This window comes from Mustela nigripes, chromosome 13, assembly GCF_022355385.1.
Source record: "Mustela nigripes isolate SB6536 chromosome 13, MUSNIG.SB6536, whole genome shotgun sequence".
In the NCBI taxonomy this organism is placed as follows: domain Eukaryota; kingdom Metazoa; phylum Chordata; class Mammalia; order Carnivora; family Mustelidae; genus Mustela; species Mustela nigripes.
Window position 1 is genome coordinate 34,489,386 of NC_081569.1, and position 24,540 is coordinate 34,513,925.

General features: G+C 35.6%; 1 protein-coding gene and 1 non-coding gene across 2 annotated transcripts in view; one reads left to right on the forward strand and one right to left on the reverse strand.

Annotated features, from left to right (window-relative positions):
- Nucleotides 1-24,540, forward strand: part of UNC13C (unc-13 homolog C) — a 559,224-nt gene that overhangs the window by 86,453 nt on the left and 448,231 nt on the right. The window contains exons 2-3 of the mRNA XM_059371954.1: nucleotides 22,035-22,057; nucleotides 22,649-22,713. Coding sequence (XP_059227937.1) covers nucleotides 22,035-22,057; nucleotides 22,649-22,713 — 88 coding nt within the window. The remainder of the gene's footprint in view (nucleotides 1-22,034; nucleotides 22,058-22,648; nucleotides 22,714-24,540) is intronic.
- Nucleotides 4,751-4,858, reverse strand: LOC132000416 (U6 spliceosomal RNA). The gene has a single exon (XR_009399291.1). It is a non-coding gene; the product is annotated as a U6 spliceosomal RNA (small nuclear RNA).

Below are 24,540 nucleotides of genomic sequence, written 5' to 3' on the forward strand. Positions count from 1 at the left end.
TTTTTTCTCTTATTTTCTTTAGTTGCAACAGGAAAGTCATCCTTTCAATAAAGTGAATCCTTTCTGTTTCATAGGTCTTCATATTTTTTTTTAACCAACAAGTTTCTTTTTCCAGTCATTCTTTTCTTCCATTCATCCTCTGAGAAGATATTTAATAGATAACTACCATATGACTCAGGGTTAGACTGGCCAGAATGTCAAATCGGTGGTTGCGTTGTTGGTTTGCAACCCTCTTGGTTGCTTTCCAGATCTGAAATTTGCTCCTGTACTCAGGACTGGGAGAGGCTAAAGAAAGAGTCCGACCGTTCCTCTTTGGCGGGTGGGAGCTTGAATAAGGCTCCACATGAGCAGCAAAGCAAATGGATTCCCATGCCACCCTCCAATTCTTAAAAGTTCATAAAGAGGCCCTAAAGTTTTGTTCAGTCATGTATACTGCGCAGGTATTTTCAACACCACATCACCATCTCAAGACTATGACCCTGAAATAGCCTCTGGGAACAGGAAGGTAAATGGAACCCACATTCTAAGAATAGGGAAGAGGGTGAGGAAGCTCCAAATGCCCTGGTCCAGCTCACAAATCGAGTAGCCTTTGTCTTTTTGATGATCTTCCCCAACACGTGTTTAATGGCCATTAGATAGCAGTGAAAGTTGCATCAAGGGTGGTACTGATAGTAGCAGTTAGGCAAGATGGAGAAGACAGAAAAAGCACACTCCTTGCTTCCCCCCTTCCTATATGGTCCTATACTGTATAATGAAAGATACTTTTAGAATGATGTTGCAGTCCTAGAAAAATAAATTCTCCAAAGTAGCTCACAGTTTAGTAAACAGTAGACATCAACTGATGATGTTGAAATGAAATATATTTTTGGAAAAACAATATCAGAAAGTTAGCCAATATATCACTTAAGTACTTGTTTTCATTGATACAAAACAAAAACAAAAACTTGTGACTGATATTTTTGATGGTTTTCTTTATTTGAAATATTTCCCATGTAAAAATTAAATACCTAAGTCACGGTCTGACTTTCTGATTTTTTTTCCAAATATTTATTTGTTTTAGAGAGAGAGAGAGAGAAAAAATGAGTCAGGGTAGGGCCAGAATCTCAAGGAGACACCCGGCTTAAGCATGGAGCTTAACACAGGTCACCACCCCACAATCCTGAGATCATGACCTGAGCCAAAATCAAGAGTTGAAAGCTTTACCTACTGAGCCACCCAGGTGCCCCTGACTTTTTTTTTTTTTTTTAAATATACCAATAATTGAACAGAATAAGGCTGAAAATAAAGACTACTTGGTACAAGGGTATGGGAAAGGTTATCACAAAAGAAAACTTGTATTGTAAATGATAATCATTCGAAAATCAATACAAACATTTCCAAGCCTGTCTAATGTAGTGTCTGACACACTTGTATTGCTTGATGTATACAAGTATGTGCTAGGCATGGAATTAAAGAACTTGTTACAAAGATGATCACCTGGCTCCCGTTTTTAGAAGGAGTTCACAATCTGCAGAGAGGCAGTAAAATAAGGCAGTCTTTAAAATTTGTGGTATTAACCCAACTTTGGAACCCAACTGAGTACTGGAGGAGAATTGGCTTTCAATGACACTGCTTTCCTACAGAATGAAAACTCAGCTATTAGTTTAAAAGGTATTAGAGTGATAGACAACACGTACAGGAAATAGTTTTCTCTCAAACTTTTATATTAAATAGCATTATTCCCATTACTTCCAGATGGTTTTGCTGTCTACTTTTAAGGAAACGTGAGATTAGATTAGACCATCTCTTAAGCCCTCTTTATTTTCATTCTAGGATTATATAAAAAGAGCAAAACATTGTTTGAAATGGAAGTTCTCATTAGAGGATTTGAGTTGAATCTTGAGGGAATTGAAATTTTAATCCTTTATACTGAGTTACTGAGAACTGTTACGAGCAAAAGAGAGAATGATGGTTTCTGTGACTGTGTGATACCACACCTTGCAAAACAGTAAAACGTGCTTCAGATAGATTTTTTCAAGCCTCTTTTGTTTTTGATTCTGTAGCAGATTTTTGAAGATAATGGCTTGACAATAGTTTTTCTGCTACTTCCACAAAAATGTATTTTAGCAAACCCTTTAAATTAAAATCACAATGTAGGTGAAGAAAAAATTATCAAGTATGTAGTAGTCTCCAAGTGTACCAGATTTCCTCTCCACCCTGCCATAGAATGTAGATTTACCTCCAAACCTAGGTAAGAATTATTGGTGATCAAAGGAGAGGGGCTTGTCTTTCATTTAGTTGTGACTTTGTTTTCTCTCCATTTCTATTATTTTGATGGAAAACTTGGCAATAGATTAAAGAGGTAAAAATGTACAGTCAGCTGGATTTTTCTTCATGGTTCGACTCCATGATTACGGGAGAATGAGTCTGCTATGGGGAATACTACAGATTCCAACAACGCTATGCACAGAGGCACTCCTCAGCAAATTCAAAAGAGGGAGCATTCCATGTGGCTGTTCGATCTTGGGGTTGTTTTCTTTTATACATTCATCTGGGAGGAAATCTGGTTTATGGAATGAGAGTCAGAACCTGGAATGTGGGTGCAGACTTCCAATTCATCTACCTAGAGTGTGATTCCTGTCCTCTCCACCTTTTATGAGGATAACCCACTACCTTTTTTATTTTCTGCACCCCTGCATTGATGGATATTTCCTCGGATCTTTTCCATGTGTGGCTGTGTTAGCCTCCAACTAAAGGTTTACAAAACCCAGAGCTAAAGATCTGAGGTTCTTTGCCAGCAGAGGCAAAATTTGGACAAACTATATTTTCCGACTGATAGAAATACTTTTGCTTTTAATCTTCAGAATAATCCGTGTGCAGGCATTCCTTGATAAGAGGTAGAATCCTGAAATAGTGTGGATTATAAATTGCAGGGATGGGGCCGGAGATACTATGAGTGAATAATCCCTTGCTTTCTGCCAAATCTGTTCAGACGGATTATGAAAAACATTCCCTATCAAAGTCCCTCTGTTTTGTGGCGACACCATCTTCCTTAGGCATTAGCCGTCAAGAAGAGGTCTGTTCTAAACGTCCTAAGTATGGTTGCAGGCCTTCTGTTAAAAGTAGAAATATTAATAGATAGATTTGAATCTGGGAAATTCTTCAAGAGACAAATAGTACTTGACAAAAATCTGTGCCAGGAGGGGTAGAAAAAAGTGTCATTATTTTGTTTGTTAGGTCGAATGAGATCTGAATGCAAAACCAACTTTTGTGTTTTCAGTGTATATCCTTGTAAGTGAAATTCCTGTCTATGTTTTGAAGACTTGTAGTGAAGAGATTACAAGAATAAAATAATGAGTTTCGTGGTAACTGGTTTCAAAATGATTAAAAGAGGCTTTCACTCATCAGAAGAAAAATGTAATTGAATATTATTTGAACATTATAGCTCTAGCCATATGACATCTTTTGTGAAAATTAATGATTATTAGTTTTCTGGACCATTAAGCAGAGCCTGGAGCAAAGATCAGAGTTGTTTTGTTGTGAATTTTCTTCCTCATGAACTTTGGCGCCTAATATAATTACTTACCCCCCCCCCTTTTCTTTAAAGTGATTTCCTTGCAGAGAACTTATTAGCTTCATGAATGACTTCCATTAGAGATTACATAGCTAACAGGCAAGGATGGAAAGCTTGATGACTTAGTTCTTCTTCGGGCAACTTCATATTAAACAGTTGCCTTCCAAAAGCTCACACTCCATTGCACTTTCTTTAACACATAATGCTTATTTACAGGGTTATCGCTAGGATAAATGAATCAAAGAGTTCTGCCTGTATGAGTTGATGATGACTTTTACTCTTCCTGGTGAGAGAGCAGAGAGTGATGCACACTAAAATTTGATGGAGCGAGCACAACCTTCTCCTTTCTCCCTGAATTTATACCAGAATTGCTGCATTGGTAAATGAAGCATAATTATCATTTCATTTTGACCTGACAGTTGAAAAAGCGTCCTCCTGTTTCTATGATATGATGAGGTAGATGTTAGGAACCTAGGGCTCCTACATACCTTCCTTAACAGTTCCCTGTTGCACCGGAAGTTCTGTAAATGTCAAATCAGTTAAACATAGAAGAGTTACGTGATCTTGCAAGAAAATGACTTTATTATGTTCTTATAAGAAAGTAGAGTCGATGCCTAAACTCCAGGGGTTTTTGTTCTCCTTTTTAAGAGCACTGACCCATTTATAAAGCAGATAGTCAGAACTGCTCTGCTTCAATCCGGGGTCGTGGGTGCGAGTCCTAGGTGCCAAGCCTTTCCTCACCCAGTGAAGCTCTTCAGGAGCTCAGGGCTTCTCAGAACACAATTTGAAGCCCACTAGGCAACATGACTTCTAAAACAAACAAAGAAACAAAACAAAAACAAAGAAAACCACAAAGCAAAAAAACCTTTTTGGTTCTGAGATAACAAAGATTCCAGCAAGCAATTTTTGTTCGCATGTTATTTTCTCTGTACTCTGCTTTGCCCCATGTGTCAGTGATCGGGTATCTTGGTAAATGGAAAAGCCAAAGAATACTTGAGGGCACCAGGAGCCAGTCATGGGAGGCCGGGAAGAATGGAATGGGTTGTTGGTAGTAAATAGGGAGATAGGAAAGGAGCTGCAGCTCGACTTTAAAGGCTAGTTCACTTTCTAGTCTTTCCTTCCTTTCCTAGAGACAGTCGCCATAAAAAAATCACAAGTATATTCTTCCAGAATGTATTATAATTTTACTGTCCATAAATATAGAAATGATGCCTTGCTAGATAATTCTGTCATCCTTGCGCAAGGTCCATGCTAATCTTCTCTATATCATTCCAATTTTAGTATATGTGCTGCCGAAATGAGCATTCCAGACTCGATAATTCCGGAACTTGCTTTTTAAACTCAGTGTTATGTTAGAAACCACTTGTTGTGGATCCTGGGAAACAAACTGAGGGTTGTGGAGGAGGGGGAGGGGAGGGGAATGGGTGAGCCTGGTGGTGGGTATTAAGGAGGGCATGTGTTGGATGGAACACTGGGTGTGGTGCATAAACAATGAATGTTGGAACATGAAAAAAATTAAGATGTTAAAATGTTTAAAAAAACTACATTCATGCCGATGGGTCTCATTAATTCATTCAAATGTATTTTACCACATAAGTGCTTCAAAATTATTCCTTGTTAATAGGAAAAATCTGGTATTCCATATTCCATATTCCAATGAGAAATAATGTTGTAGTAAAGGTCTTTTTATTTGTAATCTGTTAAGTAAGTATAAGATTATCTTCATGTTACATACCTAACAAAGTTGTTGGGCAATTGGGTGAGCAAATTTCAACCTTCCTAAAAACTGTGATTTCAATTTCAGAAGTGTTCAGATGCATTTTTAACAGTACTTCATGGACGTTTCCATCCATAACAACTTGACAGCCTGAGATATTTTCATTTTCTTTTCTGTCCGGTGGTAGTGAAATAAGATATGAGTACTTAATGTTAACTTACACAGTCCTCATAACTGAACAGTTTGAGTACCTTTTCCTATGTTAATTTCCTCTTGGGAAATGCATTTCAACATGAAATTTATTTTTCTACCTGTTTTTCAAATTCTTTTACAGAGGCAAAGCTAATCCTCTGTTGTATGTTGCAAATACATTTTCTTGCTCTGTTGTTTCTTCTCTTGTGACACATTTTTCATTATTATTTGTGATCATTTATGCTTTCTGTGTCTTATGGCAATTTACACAGAACATATACCTATATATAAATGCATATAGCTACAACATATATTCTATATATAAAATTTGTCCATATTTAGGTTTTAATGTACCACGTATAAATAACTAATAAATAAAATTGTCCACATTTAGGTTTTAATGTACTGTGTTTAAATTATTTTCAGGGTGAATTTTTTAATTTTTTATTTAAATTCAATTTAATTAACATATATTATTTTCAGAGGTAGAATTTAGTGATTTATCAGTTGCATGCAACACCTATGCTCATTACTTCAAGTACTCTCCTTAATGCCCATAACCCAATTACCCCTTCTCCCCATGCACCTCCCCTCAAGCCTCTATTTGTTTCCTATAGTTACAAGTTTCCTGTGATTTGCCTCCTTTGTCTTATTTTACCTTGCTCTCTCCTATGTTCACCTGTTTTGTTTTTAAATTCTGCATATGAATGAAATCATAGGATATTTATCTTTCTCTGACTTATTTTGCTTGGCATAATACCCTCTAATTCCCGCAAATGGCAAGATTTCAGGTTTTTGATGGCTAAATAATATTCCTCTGTGTGTATGTGTGTGTGTGTGTGTGTGTGTGTGTGTGTGTGTGTGTGTTTATAAAATCACATCTGCTTTATCCATTCATCTGTCAATGAACATTTGGGCTCTTTCCATATTTTGGTACCATGTTTAAATTTTTTTTAAAGATTTTATTTATCTGACAGACAGAGATCACAAGTAGGCAGAGAGGCAGGCAAAGAGAGAAGAGGAAGCAGGTTCCCTGCTGAGCAGAGAGCCCGATGCGGGCTTGATCCCAGGACCCTGAGATCATAACCTGAACTGAAGGCAGAGGTTTTAACCCACTGAGCCACCCAGGTGCCCCCATGTTTAAATTTTTAAGAAATAACTACCTGTTTTCCCGTGTGATTATAGGGTAAACAAGTTTGAGTTGCTTCACATACTTACCAACATTGTTATTGTTATTCTTTAATTTTAGCCATTCTACAGGATATGTCATGGTATCTAATTGTGGTTTTAAATTTTATTTCCCCAGTGACTAATGATGACAGTAATAATTTTCGTGCTTTATGGCCACTCATGCATTTTCTTTTGTGAGGTGTCTGTTCAAATTTTTTGTCCAACTGCTAAATTAAAAAATAATAGGTTAATGGACTATTGAAAAGATAGTATAGAGATCACATATAACTTTTACTCTGTTTCCCTCAATATTTACATGTTGTATAATTGGAGTACAATATAAAGATCAGGAATTTGACATTAGTATAATGTATGTAAATATGTCATTTTATCATATATGTAGATCATAAAACTATAACAATCTAAATACAGAACTACTCCATCATGCTGGTGCTATTGCTGTGTAGTCTCTCTCATCCACCCCTCCCCATGTTTAACCTTGCATAACCCCTGGCAACAGCTAATCTGTTTTCCATCTGTAGAATTATATATAAATGGACTCATGTAGTATCTGTCATCTGGATTTTTCTTTAACATAATGCCCTTGAGATCTAAGTTGCTATGTGTATCAGTTTATTTTTATTGGTAAGTGGTATTTAAGGAATACTAATGTAACCCTGGGATGTATCACAGTTTAACTTTCACTTGTTGAGGGATATTTTGGTTGTTTCCAGTTTGAAGCTATTAAAATAAAGCTGTTATGGTCATTTGTAAGATTTGTGTGAATGTTTAATTTTTCCAGGATAAAGGCCAAAGAGTTCAGTTGCTGCCTGTACTGTGAACGTATAGTTAATTTTATAAGAAATGGTCAAATTATTTGAGAGTTATTTTATCTTACATTGTCAATGTATAAAAGACCCAGTTTCACTGCATCCTTTCTAGAATTTGGCATTGTCAATGTTTTTGTTATTTAACTGTACTAATACATAGAAGCATTTCATCATGGCTCCAATTTGAAGTTCCTGAATATCTAGTGATACTGATCATCTTTTCATATGCTTGTTTGTCATTCATATGTCCTCTTCAGTGAAATGTTCTACGTCTTTTGTCCATTTTCTAATTGTGTGTGTATGGTTGGTGTTTGCTGTTGAGTTTTGAGAGTTCTTTATGTATTGTAGGTACTAGTTCTTTGTTTAGTATATGGTTTGCAAATGTTTTCTTCCAATGTATAGCTTTTCTTTAAATCCTTTTTACATGGTATTTCCAAGAGTAAAATTTTTAAGACCAACTTATTGACTTCTCTATTTTTGTATCGTATTTTTGATGTCATGGTTAAGAACTTTTCCAGTTTTATGTCTTGAAGACTTTTTCCTGATTTAAGGTTTTTAAAAATTTTTATTTTAAACTTAAATATGATTCATTTCAAGATAATTTTCACATTAAGATATGAGGTTTAGGTTGAGGGTGGTGTTTTTGCTTATAAATATCCAGTTGCTTGAGCACCAGTTATTTAAAAGTCTATCTTCACTGAGTTGCTTTTGCATCCTTATAAAAAATGATCTGTGGAGTGCCTGGGTGGTTTAGTCATTAAACGTCTTTCTTCGGCTCAGATCATGATCCCAGGATCCTGGAACTGAGCGCTGCATCGGGCTCCCTGCTCAGCAGGAAGCCTACTTCTCCCTCTGCCATTTTTCCGGCTTGTCTTCCCTCTTTCTCTGTCTCTTTCTGTCAAATAAAAATCATAAAAAGATTTGTATGGGTCTCTGTCGAGGTTCTCTGCTCTGTTACATTGATCAATGTTTAATTCATTCTACTGGTATCACACAGTCTTGGTTACTATGATTTTAAGTCATGAAAAAATAATTTATATATTATATACACACATACATATAGTATGTATATTTTTACATATGTATATGTATTATAGTGTGTGTTTGTGTGTGTGTGTATGAATAAAATCTGGAGACAGTTTGCAACTTGTATCTTAGGGGTTTCAATTCATGAATATGGTATACCTTTTCATGTATTAATATTTTCATTGATTATTCTCATCAGAGTAGGGTGGGGATTTAAGTGACTGACAGTTGTGGATTTGTCTACGTTTAAGTTATATCAGCTTTTGTTTCACATGCTTTGCAGCTCTGCATTTGGTTCATATTCATTTTGGATTGTTGTCTTCCTGGTGGATTTACCTTTATCTCATTATACATATGAGTCTCTCTCAGTTTTCTTTTGCTTTAAAGTCTACATTATCAGATATTAGGTTAGCTACTATATCCTTTTGATTGTACAGTGTAACTTTTTCTATTTGTTTACTTTTAGCCTGTCTATATCATTATATTTGAGTTCCTGAGCATATAGTTAGGTAATAATGTTTTTTAATCTATCCCATTAAGCTTTTTTCTATTTGATATATTTATTGTGTTTTTAAATTTTTTTATTAATTTCTTTTCAGTGTAGCAGAATTCATTGTTTATGCACCACACCCAGCTCCATGCCATATGTGCCCTCCATAATACCCACCACCAGGCTCCCCCAACCTCTCACCTCCCACCCTTCACAACCCTCAGATTGTTTTTCAAAGTCCATAGTCTTTCATGGTTCATCTCCCCTTCCAATTTCCCTCAACTCCCTTCTCCTCTCCATCTTCCTATGTCCTCCATGTTATTTGTTATGCTCCACAAATAAGTGAAACCATATGATAATTGACTCTCTCTGCTTGACTTTTTTCACTCAGCACAATCTCTTCCAGTCCCATCCATGTTGCTACAAAAGTTGGGTATTCATCCTTTCTGATGGAGCCATAATACTCCATAGTATATATGAACCACATCTTCCTTATCCATTCGTCCATTGAAGGGCATCTTGGTTCTTTCCATAGTTTGGCGACCGTGGCCATTGCTGCTATAAACATTGGGGTACAGATGGCCCTTCTTTTCATGACAACTGTATCTTTGGGGTAAATACCCAGTAGTGCAATTGCAGGGTCATAAGGAAGCTCTATTTTTAATTTCCTGAGGAATCTCCACACTGTTCTCCAAAATGGATGCACCAACTTGCATTCCCACCAACAGTGTAAGAGGGTTCCCCTTTCTCCACATCCTCTCCAACACACGTTGTTTCCTGTCTTGCCAATTTTGGCCATTCTAACTGGTATAAGGCGGTATCTCAATGTTTTAATTTGAATCTCCCTGATGGCTAGTGATGATGAACATTTTTTCATGTGTTTGATAGCCATTTGTATGTCTTCATTGGAGAAGTGTCTGTTCATATCCTCTGCCCATTTTTTAATATGATTGTCTGTTTTGTGTGTGTTGAGTTTGATATATTTAGACCATTTATATTTAGTGCAATTATTGATAAGGCTTAAATCTGCTACTTTATTCTTTGTCTTCTGTTTTCTCTGGTTTTCATTGTCTGTATTTTCTACATTTCTATAGATTGCTTGTACACTTTGAGTTTTTCAGTGTATCTCTTTGTATAACATTTTGGTATAGTAACATTTTGGTAACAATTCTAGGTATAGTATTATGAATAAGTTTTTTATTGCTTCCTTGAAATTTGCCACAAACTACAACACAAATTTTTATCTTAGAATCCTGAAGGTGGCAGGTCTGTTATAGCTACACTGGACTAAAATCAAAGTGTCAGCACTGCTGTATTCCTTTCTAAAGCCTTAGGGAAGAATCTGTTTCAATGATTTTTCCAGCTTTTAGATGGTACTTATATTTTTTGGCTCATAAACATTTTCCTCTATCTTCAAAACCAGCAACTGTATGTTGAGCAGTTTTTGAAAGGTTTATTTATTATTTGAGGAGGGGAGGGACAGAGGAAAATGGAAAGAATTCCCACTAGACTCCCTGCTGAGCACAGAGTCAGACACATAACTCAATTCCATGACCCTGAAATCATGACCTGAACTGAAACCCAGAGTTGGACAATCAACCAACTCTGTGTGTTGAGCTTTTTAATATTGCATCACTCTGAATTCATTAATCTACCTTCCTCTTCCACTTCTAGTGTCATTCTGATTACATTGGATCCACTAGATAACCCTGGATAATATTCCAATATTAAGATTGGGTGATTATGAAACTTAGTTCTGTCTGCAACTTTAATTTCCCTTTTAAATGTAAATAAGTTATTCAGGTTCCAAGAATTATTAACACAGCTGTCTCTGGGGGCCATTAATTTGCCTACTACACGTTATGTATACATAATTTGTCAAAGTTGGCTGGTGAATACATTTTACCAGTTGTAGGGAAGTGAAAAAACCTTATCTACTGCCATATTACTTTATTCTTTCACATTTAAAGTAAAATTTCTTAAATATTTCCTCTGTATACATTAAGAACCACATTAGATAGTGTTAAACTTTTTGTTTCAACCATTAAACATAATCAAGAACACTCAAGAGGAAAAGGAAAGCATACTAGATATACCTATAGTTTTGTTTTTATTCTTCACTCTCCTTTCTGGATGTTTCAAGACTCCTTCCTTTCTGTTCGGAAAATTTTCTTCAGCCATTCATTTAAAGTAAGTTGGCTGGTTATAAAGTCTCAGTTTTATTTCATCTGAGAATGTCTTGATTGCCTCTTCATTCCTGAGGATATGTTTTCACTGAATATGTAATCTTAGGTTGATCATTTTCTTCAGCACTTGAAAAGTGTTATGCCATTCCTTTCTGCCTCTATGGTTTCTGATAGAAAATCCATTCTCATTCAAATTTTTTCTCCCCTATAGATAGTGTGCCATTTCTTTTCCTACTGTCAACATTTTTTCTTTGCTTTTAGTTTTCAGACGTTTGTGATCTGTCTTGACAGGAATTTTTCAGTTTTCCCGTGTGTGGTTTATTAGCTTGTTCTGCGGACTTGTGTTTTGTTTAGCATTTGCAAAACTTGAATTTTTCGGGCATTTTTTATTGAACACACTTCCAGCTCTGTTATGAACGCGTCCTCCCAAAATGCAGATGAGGAAGCCCGAATTCCTACTTAATTGTATTTGAAAATAGGGCCTGAGGTTTAGATGAGGTTATATGAGGGTAGGGCTCAATGGTTGGATCAGTGTTATCAGAATAGAGAGATCAAAGCTCACTCTTTCACAGGAGCATACAATGAGAAGATGGACCTCTGTAAGCAAGGAAGAGAGACCTTACCAAGAATCAAATCTGATAGCACCTTGATCTTGGACTTTGCAGTCTCCAGGACTATGCAAAGTAAATGTTGCTTAAGCTACTCAGTCTGATATATTGTTAAAGCAAAAGTTGAGTAGACTCAGAATTCTATTCTTCTTTTTCCTGTCTTTCTCGGACTTCAGTGAGATGAATATTTTAACATTTTTTAATCATAATCCCAAGTGTCCCTAACACTTGTTTTCAGGCTATGTAGTTCAGACTGTGTAATTTCTACTGTTTTATATTCAAGTTCACTGATTTTTCTTTCATGTAGCTGTTGAGTCCATCCACTTAGTAATATTTCAGTTGCTGTATTTTTTATTTCTAAAATTTCCATTTGTTTTTCATATCTTCAATTTCTTTGAGACTGTCTATTCCTTCAATAAAACTTTCTATTCACTGGTTCCAGACATATTTATAACTATTATTGAAACATTTTTAATTGGCTGTGTTAAAAGCCTAATTCAGATCCTTTTAACATCTGGATTATCACATGGTAACTGTTGTCTTTTCTCATTCAGTTTGAGGTCCCTGGTATGACAAATGATTTTAATATGGACATTTGGAGGATTCTGTCATAAGACTTTGGGTTTTACTTAAGTCATGCATTTTATCTTGTCTGACAGTGCTCCAGTACTTGAATGAGAACTGACTCCTTTCTTCCAGGTGGAGATGGAAATTTAGGTCTGTTTGTTTTGTTTGTTTGTTTGTTTGTTTTTTCTAGGTGTTCATAGACACCCAGCAGGAGGAACTTTTTATTACTGTGGTGGGCATGACTGGGAGTTGAGCCTTCCCACTGTTACACTGGGTCTCTGTTTATACTACCCTAGCTTAAAAGGGAACAGGTGCCTAATTGCTGCTTCCTGTGTAGACACCACTGATACTGAGGGGGTGATTTTTGTTATGGCTGAGCTTTTTGTTATGAAAGTTCTTACCTTCTAGTAGGCCTCTTTAAATAAAACTCGAGTGAGGAGGGAAAGGATTTCTCATTACTACTTTTGTATAGGAGAAGTTCAGGCTGTCTGTGATTTCCAACTCCCTGTGTGGTCTTCTCTGACAGCACTCAAGTCAGTATGGAGGCTTGGAGTACTCATTACAGTCCAACAAAAGTAGAAGTCTAGGTACTCCTTTTGACTTTCACTGACACGAGTGGAAATGGGGGCCACAGGATTTTTTGTGTGAGATGTTTGCCTGGAGTGGGTTAATTATCATCTGAATGTTTCTGTCTGAGTGTCCTGTTCCTCTTGGTTCTTCTGCTAAAGAGAGAAAGTTTTCCCTGGAGCCTTTCTTGTCTGCGCCATTGATATCTCTGGGTTGTAATGTTCAGTTTGGGATATTGGAGGCAAACAGAAAAGCCATAAAACTCAGCAGTGTATTATACTTTGAGTCAAAAGTCACAGTCACTGGTCACTGTACCATCTCCAACTTTCAGAGCTTTGTATGTGTTTATTTTATATATTATGTCCAAAGTTTTTAGTTTTATTTAGTGGGAGTAAGAGGGACAGTAAGTCTATCTGTTTTCTTTTCTTTCTTTCTTTCTTTTTTTTTTCTGGAAGCAAAAGTCTGATTTTTATATTTTTAAAGCACTATTTTATTTTGGGGATAAATCCAATTTGGGTAAATATGTACACTCATGTTGGATCAAATACAAAAGTTTTATTTAGAATTTTGCTTATGAGTTCTCCTATATGATACTGTTATAGAATATTAGTTTGTACCATTTTTTCCTGATTTTAATAGCAAGCTATACTAGCCTCAGGAAATACACTTTTCTTTCTGTTTCCATTCTATGTGTTCACTTTACTTCTATAGTCAAATTTGTATTACAGTGGTATTATCTGTTTAATATAGACTTCATAAAACTTTTAAAAAACCATCTGGTGTTCTGTCTTGGGGAGATTTTCCTACTGAATAAAAATTCCTTATTAATGGTTTTAGTTTCCTGTGTTTTTGAATAAATGTTAGTAATTCTTTTTATTTTTATTTTATTTTTTCAGTGCTCCAAGATTCATTGTTTATGTATTACACCCAGTGCTTTTGCAATACATGCCCTCTTATATTTTTGTTAGTGTTTAGAAAATTACCTTAAGTCTTTGTATTGACATAAAGATGTTCATAGCACACTTTGAACTTTTAAAAAAAATTTCCACTGCATCTTCAGTTATATCCTTTTTACATAATGATATCATTCATATGTACATGTTCTCTTTGTAACCCGTCTTGATAAAAAAAATGTAATTTTATTTAATGCTTTAAAGAAGCAATTTTTCTTTCATAACTTTTGGAGTATGGTTCACAACTTTACATCGGTTTCAAGTATACAACATAGTGATCGAACAGCTCTTACACTATGCTCACCACAAGGATAAGGATAGCTGCCATTTGTCACCATACAACATTATTACAATATGATAGAATATATTCCCTATGCCATAGCTTTTATTCCTGTAACTTATTCTTTCCATAACTGGAACCCTGTATCTCCTCCCCCTCAGCCATTTTGCCCATGCCCTCACCCTCCTACCTTCTGGAGTAAAGTTCACCTTCCTCAGTTCTCTGTATTTATAGATTTGATTCTGCTTTTCATTTGTTCTGCTTTATGGATTCTACATATGAGTGAAATTGTACCTACATTTTCTTATAGATTTGAGGTTTTCTTTATCCTGGGTAGATTTTTTTTCCATTGATGTTTCCAGGTAGATGGAAAGGTTCCTTATTGTTTCTCCACACTGTTTTTATCTCATGCATGTGTGTGTGGGTGTGTGTGTGTATGCATATTTATAATAAATATTTATTATTTTAGAGCAAGCTAAAGTGCATGAGTGAGCATGGGGGTGGGGGGGTTGGGGCCCAGAGGAGGAGAATCTTAAGCAGACTTCCTGCTAAGTGCAGAGCCCATCCTATCTCAGAGCTTGATCTCAGCAAAATAGAGCTGGGATTATGACCGGAGTGAAATCAATCAAGAGTCAGTCACTTAACTGACTGAGCCACCCAGGCACCCCTAAGCTTGGATAGGTTTTAAAGTTTTATAATAATTTGAGTATAGGTGACACAAAATGTTAGATTATTTTCGGGTATACAACATATTAAAAGTTGTTACTTACTTGGGGAGCCTGGCTGGTTCAGTTGATGGAACATGGGACTCTTGATCTCAGGTTCATGATTTCATGGCCCATGCTGAGCCTGAGCTTACAAATAAATGAATAAATAAATAAATAAATAAATAATCTAGCAGTTAGTTGTGCATGGGTGTAGAGTAGTGATTTAAGTGGGGCAGAGAACAGAATCTTTGTATGTCATCTTATTCTTCCTCATTGTCCAGAGGACTGGCCTTGATTTTTTAAAAACAAAATAAAACTCTGATCATGTGACGCATCATGGTCTTGCTTGAAAACAGTCTGTGGTTCTACATTACAATTAGAGTATAATTTAAATTCCTTAATAGAATCTATCAAGATTTTTATGCAATAAACCCTGTTCATCAACCTTTCATTTCTTAAAGTTCTTTACTATCACACTCTCGTGTTTCAGTTCCTAATACTCTATACTCTTTCAAGCTTCAGTGCCTTTGCAAATTCTTTCCCTCTAAGAATGGTTTCATTGAACTGACAAGCGCCCATTCAAAAATCATTGCCCCCATGAATCGTTTACAAACCCAGTGCCCTTTCTGGCAGCAGAGTTAGGAGATACTTCCTCTGTGTTCCCCTACCAACTTACTCATATCTTTCATATATCTTTACCATATTGTATTGTTATTGTCTCTCATTTTTTAGATTAACCCCCCCAAGTCCATAACTGAACAAAAAAGTGTATGAGATATGAGCATTAATATCTCACTCAGTACCCACCCCATTATATCCAGAATTATAACAGAAATGTGAGCCAGGCCAAAGGGTTTCCTCTGCCTTGGCAAGATCTAATGAATATTGATGGCCTCACAGAACAATTGATGCGATTCAATAAAAGAGCAGATAAGGTGCTGTGCAAAATGTCTAACACATAGGAGGTACTCTGTAAAGGTCAATGGAAATTGAATAATTTTCTGGTTACAATATAGGCTCTTCTCTGGATGGTTTTCAGCTCCCATCTTGTGATTTTCAGGGATAATATACAGGTCTTAAAAGTCCTATGTATTTTGATATGCTTGGAAAGAAAGCAAACCTGTTTCCAAAGTGGGTAGTGAACAGTGTCACTAGTGAGAGCTTTGCATTATCCTTGAAGGATTGGAGAGCAAGGAAGGGCATTAGAGGAAAAAAGTTTAAGGAAATTCCTAAGCTAGAATGGCATCCAGAACTCAGATTCTTTATAAGCTTTCAGATCTCTTCCACCTAATTTTCTTCAAAATACCAAGAAAGGAAACACAACACAATTTTTACCTTTATCTTAAATTGTGAAATAATTGTATCTCAAATTTAGGTAGTAGATATTAATATTTTGAGGGGTAAATGGTGAGTAAATAGTTGTTACACTGAAAATTATATCTAGAGAAACAAAAATCATAGAATCTAGAGCTAGAAGTTTTAGATACACGCTGGCCAAACCCTCTTATTTCACTGACATGTGAGGGAAAACTGAGTGCTCAGGAGGTCACATGTTGCCTTAAATCACATTCATAGTTCTTTCTTGAGGATGTTCACACGAGAAACATTGAGTTCAGTACTCAGGAGACACACTTAGATCACATATATTCTTAAAAGTTTAATAGCTTTAAAGTTCTTACACAGTGTAATTAAACAATGATATTCACTTAGTAAATATTTTGTAAGCTTAAAAAAAATAAATACCCAGCTTATGGAATTCCGAGACATTATGAAAATGTATGGTCCCTGGAACTTCACTTTAATCCTGTTTATAGAGGAGGTTTCGCTATAAAGTAGAGGGACGCATTGTGGTCTGACATTAACAACATAAAGTCACTGAACTGCAAGACGACCTTGTGCAATGATAGGAGTTTTGAGACAAGGAGCATCCAGACTAACATCCATACTAACTAGTGTATATCCATACTAACCGAGGGTTGGTTGGTGGGTTGGTCTTTTGGTAATTACAGGGGTTTAGTCAGAATTTGACTAGGCCAAACAACTGCCTGTAGAACAAAAGGCAGTTTGTCAGGGAACAAAGCCATTGTGAATGAGTGTGTGTGTGTGTGTGTGTGTGTGTATTGATTATATATATGTGTGTGTGTATGTGTATAAAATGTAATAGATACATGTATAATGTATATTAAACCTTTATTACATATGTTAATATGTATATATACATAAACATTTTTTACATTTTTAGATGGTATTTTAAATGTTTATTTTAATGGTCACAAATGGGGCATCTGAGTGGCTCCTTGGGTTAAATCCTCTGCCTTTGGCTCAGGTCATGGTCCTAGGGTCCTGGGATTGAGCCCTGCATCGGGCTCTTTGCTCAGTGGGCAGCCTGCTTCCTCCTCTCTCTCTCTCTCTGCCTGCCTCTCTGCCTACTTGAGATCTCTGTCAAGTAAATAAATAAAATCTTAAAAAAAAAAATTGTTAATGGTCACAAATTGTTGAATCAAGATCATAGAACAGATTTTATTTATCTGTTAGAGAAAGAACATGAGCTAGGGGAGCAGCAGGCAGAGGGAGAAGCACTCCACACTAAGCAGGGAGCCTGATGTGGGACTCAATCCCAGGACCCTGGGGTCATGACCTCAGCTGAAGACGGGAACTTAATCAGCTGAGCCACCCGGACATCCCTAGAACATAACTTTCAACCCATATTTCTATAATTGATTATGCATCCATCTCCAGGTTTCTTTTTGTAAATAATGAAAGTGCAAATATTTACACATTACTTTTTTTTTCATGACTTAAAATTGTGTTAGTTTGCCATGGATGATAAAACGAAGTACCATAAACTGAGTGACTTAGAGAACAGAAACTTCTTGTCTCACAGTTCTGGAAGCTAAGTGTCTGAGATGAAGGTATGCTGAAAGGGCGGTGCTCCCTCCAAAAATGTTAGGGAAGGATCTGTCCAGGCCTCTCTTCTACTACCTGGTAGATATCTTTGGCCTGTGGCTGCAGAGCTGCAATCTTCAGATGGTGTTTTTCTTGTCTGTGCATCTGTCTCCCCAGAGACACCAGTCATATTGGATTGGGAATCACCATATGCAAGAATGACCTTATCTTAATTAACTATACCTGCAACAGCTCTATTTCCAACTAAGTCTACAGTCTGAGGTGCTGTGGGTTAGAACCTCAACATGTGAATTTTGGGGGACATAATTCAATCTGTAACAAAAATAACTTCCTTAGCATCAAGTTCAAAAAATTTTTCTCATTAAAACAGTCTACTACTAGACAACACTGAAAATTTTCTAAAAATTTTATTACTGTTTTCAGTGTCATTAACGATGCATCAGTGTCAGATTAATGACCTCTTTAACAGCCTTAAATATTACTTTTAATACCATTAACATATCATTACTCTGATTTTTACTGATTTTATGATCTGATGAGGCATACTTTTAATTAATTATATCATTTTTCATGATGATTTACCATTGTTGCATTCTAATTTGTGAATTATCTGGTAACCTTCTTGACCAATTTTGGAGGGTAGTGTCATTTTTTTTTTTTTTTCAGAGACCTGTAAGAGTTCTTTATATACTGAGCATACCAACATACGTGTTTTTAGCAAGTGTGTTTCATTTTCTTTTTTATATACTAAAGTGCTAAATGGGCATAACAGACTTAATGAATTTTACCTCTAACAGTAAATGTATCTCCTTATTCCAAAGAGTTCACAAGTATTTCTTTCTATTTTTACTTATTTTCTCTTATTTGATATTTAATTAATGCATCCGTAACTTCATGGACATTGTTTAAGATGATATAAATAAGCATTATGGATACTTGACCTATGTGTTAGGCAGTCTTTTTTTTTTTTTTTCTTTAAAGACTTTGACACACAGAGAGGGAGATCACAAGTAGGCAGAGAGGCAGGCAGAGAGAGGGGGAGAAGCAGGCTCCCTGCTGAGCAGAGAGCCCGATGCGGGGCTTGATCCCAGGACCCTGGGATCATGACCTGAGCCGAAGGAAGAGGCTTTAACCCACTGAGTCACCCAGGCGCCCCAAGCAGCCTTTTTTGGCCAGTTACTTGTCTTCGATAACAATCCACCCTTCCTTATTTGTCAAATTCTTAAGTACAAGGGTTTATTATTTAGCTAATTTTGTTGAATTTATCTCTAAATCTATTTTGCCGGGACAGTAATATTTGGTTAGTACAGATTTTTAAAATCCTTACAGACTTTCCTCATAATTCTCCTTTTAAAAGGTTATCGATGTTTTTGACTTACTAATCCAGTTACACTTGAACTGTTCTTAACCCTACAACAACTTGCCATTATGATTTTAACAACTAAATCTATAAATGTGTTATAAAACAATTTATCTTCCTACACGGGAAGATGAAATAAGTTTTATTTGGATTTTTTAGATACTTCCATAAAGTGTGGTAGCTTATTTAAGGTTGTTCACTCAGTGTTTAGCAAACATTTGTTGGTCATCTATTATATTTCAGAAATGTACTAGAAATTAGAAGGAGGAGGCAAAACGCACTTTTATCTAGGAGGACTGCAGGTGGAGAAACTGACAAAAGATGAGGAAGGCAACGCGCAGTGCTCCTGCACAAAAGCTGTGAATCTCTGATACGTTACTAGTTTCCAGGACAGAAGGTTATGCTTGAACTGAGTTTTGGAGGCTGACAGCTAGATGAGGAAGGGGAGTGCTTGTTTCAAAAGAAGGAAACTGGAAATGCAAAGGCATGCAGATTTCAAAGAGCATGGCATGAAGATGAAATGGCAAGAACTTAATAGCGGCCAAAGTGTGGGATGTGATGAGGGCTCATGAGCCTGCCTTAGATACATGTCTGTTCTCTCTGCTCTAGGTACCGGGTGGCCGGGAAGTGGTGTCATTTTAACTGTTTAGAAAGCTTTCAAGGAAGACAGGATAGCAGGTAGATGAGAAAGGAGTAGGAGTGAACAAAATATATTTGTTGGCAATTAATAAAAATACATATTCAGTGAAGGAATGAGGGAAACATTGAATAATGAATAAAAAAGTTGAAATGTTTTAGATATAGCAGTTGAAAGATAATTGACTTTAGGATTACCTTTACTCGTTGGAATGGTTGCTATAGAATCCAGTTATTAATAGGAGACCATGTCAAAGTAATGGATATTTGAAATCAGATCTCATGTCATTGTTTTTCAAGCTAGTTATTGTGGGTTTGTAGGAAATAACTGTTCTTATTTATGTTCATGTTGCTACCTATTTTATGAACCCTAACAGTTTTCCAGGTGACTTGTCTTATGGGTTTGAAATGAAAATAACAATTTTGTGTTTGTTCTGCTGTTCTGCCTTCTAACATCTGTATTGTTTGTTTTTGCTTTAATTGGTCTGCTTTAATATATTATCAGAATTTCAAGAAATACATTAAAATGATGGTTGTGGACATTTTCATTTTGCTTGGAATTATGGGAATACCCTAATACTTTACACTTAGATTTATTTCTCTGGAAGTAACTTTCTTTTTTTTTTTCATATTAAGCTCAAGATTCATTCAAATCAACTTTCAATATGTTTAAAAATTATTTAGATGGTTTTGTTTTGAAATTTTATCAAATAGCTTTTTGGTACCTGTTGAAAAGCAGGTGCATATTTACTGACCAGTTACCTCATATTAGATTATTTTATGATTTTATATTATGTTTGTGACCGTTTTCATGGAGGTATTGTTATTTAATGCTTAACTTTCTATATTGAATACAGTATCTTAATTATTTTATGGCCAGAAATAAGATCTGTTTTTATTACTTGTGCTTTTATCCTATTTTATATTCAAAGACCTAATTCTGAGATACTGTGAAATATCTAAACTACAGCCAAAAATCTTGCCAAGTAATTAATCAAGCCATACTTAATGAGTTAAGAAAACAAATACATCTCATATTTTTTATCAATAAAAGTTGTCAGAGAGCTACATGGCCTCGATAAATCTTTATATTCCTGGGGCTCATCCATAAAAATGAAAGGTTTTGACTCCATGAACTCCAAAGTCATTTTAGCTCTAGCTTTCTGCCAACTTGAATTCATAGAGATGTTCCTCCAGCTTTATACTAATAAGCAAAACTGAATTAATAAATTTAAGAGCAATGCTACTATGTAAAGTAAAAAATGGACCATGCTAGGAGGACCTTGGTAGATTCAGATTTGAGTTAAAAAAATTATTTCGGGCAACTTCTTTGGGTCTACTCCCTCTTTGGGAGCTTCATACTATCACTTTGTTCTTGCTCAATAAACCTTGCTTTGCTACCCACCAAAAAAAAAAAAAAAAAAAAAAAAAAAAAAAAGGCCCATCATTTACCATTGTTCATTGGGCCCAAGGGAAGTTGCAACTGAGAAACGTTTACCCTGTGATGTATCTTAAACTGGGCTGGAAAACTGTGCACCAGCACCCCTGTCTCTCTGCTTTGTTCAACTTACCTGAAAAATGGGATCTATAGGGCAGCAGCTAGGGCATCAGGAGCCCTGGGTTTGTGTCCCATTTCTGCCATTCACTAGCTTTTTGATCTTAAGTCACTGAAGTGCTTTCAGACATCAGTTGTTTTTTGTTTGTTTGTTTGTTTGTTTTGCAGAGTGGAGTATATTTGATTAATTTCTTAGTACTTGAGTCTCTATGACAAGCCATAAATAAATAATCCCTTAATAAAATGTGCTTGATTTGTGTAGTCACCTGGGGTTTACTTTGACATATATTCATCTCAGTTGATTCTCTGAACAATGTTTGGATGCCAATAAGCACAATATTCGTATCTTTTTTGCAGAGTTGGGTCTAGATTCCAGACTCCAGAGAATTTGGTAGTTTGCCCCATGTGCTTAATAAGTAGCAGAACCCCATATGGGGCTTAGGACTTCTGATTCTTCAACTGTGTTCTTTTCCTTTACATGACACATTGTCTTCCATTAAACCCTTTAATCACCTTTTGATATTTTGCAAGTATTTGGACACATTTTCCAGCTCTTTAAATGATGAAGGCCAAATATCTCTCTCCCCTTGGGGGTTCAGCCTTGAAATTCTGTTTATTTATGATTTTAAGCAATGTAAACTAGTAACATTTTATTCATGTATATGTTTAAATGACTTCTTAAAGCACTACCATCTAACATTTATTCCTTCTTTTCCTGATTCTCTTTCAGATAGCAGTTCTGTGGATGAAAAGGTTTTAAATCATACTTTTTTCTTCTCTCCTGAGGGACCTTGTCTTTTGTACATGTTTGTTTGTGACATATTAGACCTGTTTTGGTTCCTCTGTTTTAGTTGTGAGATATGCATGATATCCCAGCTTTCCATTCTTTGGTTGTCCTTTCAGTGTGCCCTCCGATATGTTGCATTTATGAAGAGGTTACACCTTGCCAGCCGCGCTTACTTTAGCTTACACTTGCCAGCCTCGGGGTCTGCTACGGTCAAACTCAGCATCTGTTCTTAAGTCTGGCTAATCATGATCTCCTTGACTGATTCATGATGTTCACTGCACCAAGCAAGTTTTAAGGGCAAGTGTTACTGGGAATATGATATATTTTCCTGGACTGTGCCAGTGCTTTTGTTTAAATGCTGACAGCTAATTGTGAAACCTCCACTCACAAAAAACATAGTAGCTTTGACTTGGAGCTGACCCTGCTTAGCATCTGTCATACTAGGTGTTACATGTCTAGTGCAGTTTGACTCGTGTCCCAAATTCATGAATTTGCAGCTTTGGTATGCTAAAAGCCTGTTTGTTTTTCTTTTGTTTTTTTCTTGTTTTTGATTTAAGGCTCGAATAGTAAGTGGCAGTGATTTGGATGCTTGCAAATTCTCTGGACTCCAGGTGATTGGTGGGTGAGTACATTCATAATTTTTTTAATCCATTGCGTTTCACCAGTGGTAACTGGCTGTGCTCTCACCATATGCATTTTGAATGCAGAATACTGCATGATGGTATAATCAACTAGACTTACGGTTGCTTTCTTTTTTCACAAAGTGGCTTTTAGAGTTTTGTTTTCTTTTTAAATAATGTACAGTTTGTGTGTGTGTGTAAGTGTATATATATATGTATATATATATATATAATCTTACATGTGTTTTATACAAAGAAGAAAGTCAAAATCACGTAAATGGATTAGTTGTTAAGGTAATCATTGTATACACAAATACATATAATTTCACATAAATGAGTTCATATTGATACAATTAATACTCTTTTGATCTGCTTATTAGCAATTAATGAAATGTGCAGGAATGTCTTTCTATGTCAATAAGTCAATGAATGTAAACTTCACTGTTATTTAATGGTTGAATGAAAGTGTTTAAAATTTAACACAAAGTGACATATGAAGTATATTTTGCATGTATAATACTCAAAAAGCAAAGAATCTCATTTAATACCCACAGTTACACTTTGGTATCAAATTGATACCTCAATTTAGTAGCCTTTTTTCTGTCGCTTGACTACGTCTATGTTCCTGTAGAATAAGTAGTTCTGCCATAAACTAGGCCATTCTAGAAACAAATTAGCACTGATTTAGTAATGACATTGTAGCAAGTACTGTTTTAATTGTTTCTTACATAATGTCTGATCTGATCCTTAAAATGGCCCTGTGAGGTAAGTACTCATTTGACCTTCATTTTACAAATTAGGAAACTGTTGTATGAAAAAGTTTTAAAAAAAACAAAAACAAAAACAAAACTTTTCCTCCATATAGCTAATAAGTGGCCAAATAGGTATTTAAACCCATCCAGTCTGATTCTAGGGTCTGTGACCTAGACGCAGGTAGGCTATCCTGCGTCTCCAGCTTTGGGATTTTTCCTGTTCTCTTTGTCATTTAACAACATGCCTTGGAAAACTTTCTACTTCATTATTTCAAAGTGATGCAAATATTTCAAGACATTTATTTCTTGGATTTTCAAGAATATTTCTAGGTGCCAGTATTGCAAATGATATAGAGCAAAATGTAATAAATTTTTAAAGTGAAATTATCAACCAAACCTTATGTACAGTATAGACATATAGAAAGATTAGTTTTATACATGTTGACATTTAAATACATGTGTGTATAATATATAGAGAAGCAACACTTAAGTTTGTGTATTATGTTTTTTAGGCAAAGACATAGCTTTACATTTATGCTTATAATACTCTCACCCTTTGAAAATCTTCTATTAGATACGTCCACATGTTACTTTGCTTTAAGTGAAATACATAGAATTTCAAATTTTAAATATGGAGCTCCTGGAAAATAACATAGACCATTGTTAGCTTGATATACGTCAAATAGAAGTTAGATTTTTGTCAAATAGCAAGTCATCTTCCTTACTTTTATGTCTATAAACTTTTCAATGTTTCTAAATATGTAAAGAACTACTCACATTCCCATTACAAAGTCACAATGCTTTAAATGTATTAGGAAACTAGCTGTGATAAAAAAGCATTATGTAATTCATAGAAAATTTAATCAGCGGATTACTCACTTTCCTACCTCCTACAGACTGTGTCTTTAAGTTTACTAGAAAATGATAATTTGACAAAATGAACGTTTCTTAGAAAATAATTAGGTTGAATTCCAGTTTGATTATGAAAACATGTTTGTCCTGATCTTGGAGACTTACCTGAGTCTATGGCCTCAGGTTTCCTGCAACACCTCCCTTTGGCATCCAGTACTTCATAAC